At 47.8% G+C, this 6,000-nt stretch overlaps 1 protein-coding gene across 1 annotated transcript; it reads right to left on the reverse strand.

Annotated features, from left to right (window-relative positions):
• Positions 1–3,804: 3,804 nt before the first annotated feature.
• Positions 3,805–5,537, reverse strand: LOC100832335. Its single transcript, XM_003570091.4, has 4 exons — positions 5,290–5,537; positions 4,965–5,171; positions 4,639–4,854; positions 3,805–4,515 (listed from the first exon to the last, which is right to left on the reverse strand). Exons 1-4 carry the CDS (start codon positions 5,338–5,340, stop codon positions 4,237–4,239), a joined length of 753 nt encoding a protein of 250 aa, XP_003570139.1. The 5' UTR covers positions 5,341–5,537; the 3' UTR covers positions 3,805–4,236.
• Between the last annotated feature and the right edge of the window lie 463 nt (positions 5,538–6,000).

Below are 6,000 nucleotides of genomic sequence, written 5' to 3' on the forward strand. Positions count from 1 at the left end.
TTGATTTAATTTCCAGTTGTATATCTGTTTTAGTCTGTTCTTTTTTTATTTTATCAATTGTATCGTGTGGTCTGTCATTAATATTCCATCCTAATGCACATTGTCTTGAATATGTTTCCATCCAGTGTACTCTCATGTAAGAACAAGATGAGTGTTCTACGTATTCTAATATTTATCAAGAAGACTTGCTTTACATGTTAGTGATACATTTTCCTTCTATTAGTAAATTACGACATTTTCATCAATACATTTCAGGTGATCGCCCATCAATGTTTAATGAAATCAGGTGTTACCTTGTGATTTCTGGTAGACCACGCAGATGCATCTTATTGCCTGTGATTAAAAGCTTGAAACTTTGAACAAATAGTGTCTCAACTGCATTGACGCGCTGTAATTCGACACGTGTGCATTCATTTTCATGTTCTTAGACAAGCAATTCATTGAGGAAGCAATTTTGTGTCTTCCTAATGAAGGGGAGGATACAAATAGAAAAGTCTTATAGGAACCTAAATGGCACTGAGATGTACCCCTTCAATGCACCTTCTCTAGCAAATGGAGTAGTTGGCGGTCTGCATCAGCACTGCCTTATAAGGCGCTTTCAACAGACTATGATGTCCCATGTTTGATACAATGTCAGTAGATTAGACAAATCTGTAGTCACTTCACTTAGTATTTGTACCAGTTTATTTAGAAACCTATGAGAGTATATTACTTACCTTGTGAGGAAATCCGAAGTTAAATGTAATGTCAATATATATGGATCATGTTATGCAATAATGCCAATTCAACAAGTAATCAATTACAATCTTTAACTTGCATGTTTGATGCCTCCATATATTTACCTTCCAATCAGTTTATGTGATTCAAAAGGTGCTTGAAATCTTTTCCTCTATTCGTCTAAAAGGATATATACCATGTACGGAGTATGATTTGGAGTTGCAGAAATCCAAAGAAGGCCCTGTAATTCAAATTATTCACACCTTCATAGAGATTTGCATCAGCTAAGGTTACCTCAAATATTTGTACTATTCTTTCGGTGGTTACCACATGTTCACCTATTCAGATTTATTGTTGAAATTGACGGGCGCAACAACGCGCGCCATCATGATCTAGTGCTGAAAAAAAAACTATCACTCTCTCGTATGCTTGCGCCCCCTTTCTCTAAAGAAAAGAAAAACTATCCCTCTCTCGAAGCCTTTTCTCTAAAAAATTCTGGATTGAACAAGATGCATTAGTGATTTACTCTCTCCATTTCAAAACACAACTCATATAGATTTGTGCATTTGGACCAAGGCAGCTCTCGTTCTAGTGCCTGACCACTCATATTGGATTAATAGTAAATGAATGTGAGTAGTTATTGGCCGGATGCGGGTACTAAGAGAAAAATGAGGTGTGTTGTGGAACAAATGAGAAAAATCTATATGAGTTGTGTTTTGGAACGGAGAGAGTATTTATTTAGTCTGAGATAAATTTTCTAGGCCTGAGGACCATCTCCGCCGGTGCCGATGGCACTCAAGCAGTGCGGCCATACTGTACATATGTTGATTTTTCCGTACTTGGCTACTTGCAAATACTTTAAGTGCTCTCTTAACATTGTGGTGGCAAACTCGTTTACTAACTCGACCTTGTGAATTATGACATTCCATTTGTTTTAACATTTTTCATCATTTAATACTCGCTCTTTTTCATAAAATTTGGCATATTTTGGTTTCGTTAAAACAAGAGTTTGACTAAGAATTACTAGATTGACATGTGTGTTTTTTAGATCAACAGGAGGCCGTAAGAACTCCCGGCCCCTTATATTAAGAAACTAGGGCTCGGTTCATACATGAGAAAAACTGAAAGCAAAAACATGGTCTGTAGTTTAGACAGCCACCCAACATATATGTTTTTCATACATGAAATTTATATACTCTCTCCGTCCAACAAAAGATGTTTAAACTTTGACTAAATTTAAATGTATCTATACACTAAGTCATGTCTAGATACATCTAAATTTTGACAAACTTGAAACATTCTTTGTTGGACGGAGGAAGTATGTAGATTCGGTTTCAAAAGTTCTTTTCTAATGATTATGGGGTCGTATCATAAAAATATATATTAATCGAGTTATCATTAGTCAAAACTTTATCTTAATGAAATCAAATGTGCCAATCTTTATAAAAATGAGGAAGTACTCCCTCCGTTTCATATTAAGTGACTCAAAATTTGCTCAAATATGTATGTACTTATATCCAAAATACGCCTAAATACATGTAATATTTCGTCACTTGATACGAAACGGACGGAGTATTATATCAGAGACTTGTCATGGCTGCACATGAGAGGTTTTGTGGTTTGCTAATTCATTGCCGACCTAAGCTAAAAAAACAAACAAAAATGTTCATTTGCCGACTTCCGTTGATTTTGGATGTGTGGCAACAAGACAACGATAAGACACGGATGCTTAGAATCTATCGCGTTGTCTGTAACTGTACCCTCGCACACTGCAACCAGGGTCTCAACTCCACTAGCACTAGCAACCAGTGTCGCCACGGCGCCACCTTGCCATGGAATCTGCAGGTACAATGGATCTCTACGTGCGTCGCTTTCATCATCCACGGAACGAGCAAACCAGATTCAGCATGGGCCGTCGCCGCGCCGTGGCGGAAATGCAATGCACAGTCACGCTCTCACGGCTCGGTGGCGACCCGTCGATCGACAAAGTTACCGGAGCGAATGACAGACACATCACCGCGCGTTCAGGAAAGACGCGTCATCTGTATGGTCAGTTGTGGGTGGGTGGCAACGTCAGTCCGTCATGGCAATTGGCAAATGGATGTGGGAAGCGTTTTCCAGTCCTGCCTCTATCTGATAGACATGGCACGAGTGTGCGCACGAAATGTTGTCGAGGCAATGTTCTCTAGGAATAAACGGAAACAATATATGGTGCCACCCAAGACGAAAGACGCAGACTCGACTTGGTGTAAAGTGCAGGGAACTGTAGCTCTAGATGCACGCACGAGCATGGCACGGTCCAAACACAGCGCTGTCGAAGGAGCTGCAAGCCACGTAAACGTGTACACCCACACCCATTCTTGGAGGCAGGCAAGCAATCCGCTACCCATGTCCGGTGTCCCACTTGCCAGGCGTCGCTGGAGCTGCACGTCCATCTCGCAGGGAGAAAAAAGCCGTAGCAATTGGTTGAGAGATTGGCTGGGGGGGGTGGGGGGGGGGGGAGCCGTGACAACTCGGTCCGCTGCGCCCGATAAATGCTCGACGTTGATCGGTGGCCGATGGCAGGCAGGCATCGACGTCAAGGGCGGCCGCTTTCCGGGACAAATGGCGGGTCTTTCAAGTTAGGCGGCGTCGCACGGCACGGCATTGGCACGGCTCGGCTGGGCTATCCTGCACGCCGGGTGGACGAAACCAAGTCGTCCATGCGTCCCATGACTCATCATCCCCTCTAGAAGATGCCTTACCGGGCCTCGATCCAGCACGGCCCGTATCACGCGCGTGAAACGGTCCAAGTCCAAGCACGTGCCGGCCTCCACCCGGATCTGCTACATGCACACAGGTAGGCTCACTCGAGCAGCCGGAGTTTCTTCCGACGGCGGCGGTAATTTCGCCGAGTTACCGTATCAGTTGTAGCCATGTCGCCCCCAGCATCTCCTTGGCGGCGATCGACCGCATTAATGGGGGTTCTCTGTTGAACGTCAGAGGGCTGACAACTGCTGCGAGTGATGAATGAATGAACGAACGAACGACGAGCTACTCAACCATACCAGATCAATCCCGTCCTGCGTAGCTAGCTCTGCAGCATCGGAACACCAAAAACATGATTGCATAATTAGCTACGAGCAGCAATCTTATTTGTATTATTACATGGCTCGTGCACACCATATGAACACCCCAGCACTACCTCCTGCAGGTCCTTACTTGCTCCACATTTCTGAGACATCTACCATATGGGGGGTATAAATACAAGGTTGCAAAGCAGCTAGTACTAGTGAAGTACGATTTGACGGAGTACTACTAACTAACTGAACTGTAACTAAAACTTGAAACTGAAAGTAACACGGTATGGTATAATGTGCTTACAGCTCATGCCGCACTCCGGCATTACTCCGGCCGGCCGACCTCCGCGCTTGGAAGCACAGGGCTTGTTCTGGGCGGCGCAGTTATTTCCCTCTTGTCTATGTCATGTAGTACCACTACTATACAGTATGCTACAGAGCTGACCTTTTCTAGCTGAAGCTAGAACTCGACGATGAGGCTGCCGAACGGCGACCGGTGCGGGATGCCCTTGCGGCGCTTATTGCCGGCGCGGTAGCTGCTGCTGGTGGTGGGCGGCGGGGTCGACGGCGTGAAGCTCTGCACCACGCTGCTCCTGTCGCTGCTGCTGCTGCTGCTCGAGCCGTCCGAGTAAGACCGCGCGTCCTTGAGCGCCGCCGCTCTTTTCTTCTTCTTCTTCTTACTCTCAACGCCGCCGCCGTGCTTCTTCCTCGGCCGGTAGCCGCCGGACGTGCCTGCAATCTGCGGAGCAGAAAACGCCGCGCTGGTTTACAAACTTGCAATGCACGAGACTGAGGACTGAGGAGAGCTTGATGGATTGGTGAATGGTGATGTGGGAACTAGTTCCAGGTGTACAGTACATACTTTGCATCCGAGGGAGCAGAAGCGGAAGGAGTCTAGGAGGCTGCGGTCGCAGACCTCGCAGGTGTTGGTGACCCCCTTGCCGGGCCTCGGCTGCGGCCGCTCGTTGAGGAACACCACGCGCGCGCTGTTGATGATGTACGTCTGCACGCCGGCGATGTCCAGCACCTTCTGAATCTCCGACACCCGGATCACGTCGTGGTACGACGACCTCCGTATCTGCCCCAAGCGCACACGCATCATCAGGAACCGATTGGACAGGAAATTCAGGAAGATTACATGGAACTTTCCCTTCCCGGCATTGGGGAACGCAGAGGTACGGCACTGACCTGGATGGCGTGGTGGTCGCGGTGGTGGGCGAGGCAGAGGGAGCAGAGCGCGCCGTTGATGCAGTCGAGGCAGTACATGTTGCACTCGCTCTTGTGGGCTTCGGCGTGGACCCTGCATTGCACGAAGAAGCTTGTCGCCAGCAGCGGCTTCAGCCACGGCGGCCACCGCTGGTTGTCCTCCGCCTCGTCCTCGCACTCTGCTCCTCCCTGCACGCGAACCATACCACACACACCCAGCATTCAATCCGGCTGCTACCATTCGAACTACCAATCGAGAAACAAAGCACAGCAGCAGACATTAAAAATAATGAATCAGCTAGATTACCATGGCGCCTCTGCACCTGAAGGCGAGAGGGGATGCGTGGTCTATTGCCATCCCTGGCCGGGGAAACGAGAACAATGTGGATGCGAGAGAGAGGAGGGAAAGGAGAAGGCTTTGGAAGAAAGCAGTTTCGCCCGGGGGGGAGGAGAGTGAGGTCTTTGTAGACCGGGGAAAAGTACTGCGTGCGACGCTGGTGGTAAAGGAAAACAAATGGGGGGGAGGAAGACTCGGCGAGCATTTTGATAGGGAGCTCTCGCGGGCGGTCTCGCTCGTTCTTATCGACTCGTCGTGGATCCGGGCAGTCAGTCACGCGACCCGGCAAACATACGTATGACCGGCCGAACTGCAAATGCTATGCAACTCTGAAATCCTCGCGCGGAGTTGCTCTTTCTGAACCCATCGTTCTCATGGCACAGGTGCGGGCTGCAACTTGCGGTCCGGCGCGATCAATCCTCTCTAAACACGGCGCACTACGACTTTGCAAAGCCGTTGAAGGACCCACGCCTTGAGTGCAAGCATGCAGTACAATATTTTTCGCTTTGGAATTACTAGCACTTGCGGCATCGATGCATATCTTAAAATAATATAATCCATTGCATTTTAGCCTCAGACATCCCAGCTCCCAGGCATATAGAAGGCGGAGCACAATCAGCTAGCAAGCGCGCACGTTTTCTCCTCCAAAGTGCACAAAGGGGACAAAAGTTACCACTAACG

Source organism: Brachypodium distachyon, chromosome 3 (genome assembly GCF_000005505.3).
Source record: "Brachypodium distachyon strain Bd21 chromosome 3, Brachypodium_distachyon_v3.0, whole genome shotgun sequence".
Classification (NCBI taxonomy): domain Eukaryota; kingdom Viridiplantae; phylum Streptophyta; class Magnoliopsida; order Poales; family Poaceae; genus Brachypodium; species Brachypodium distachyon.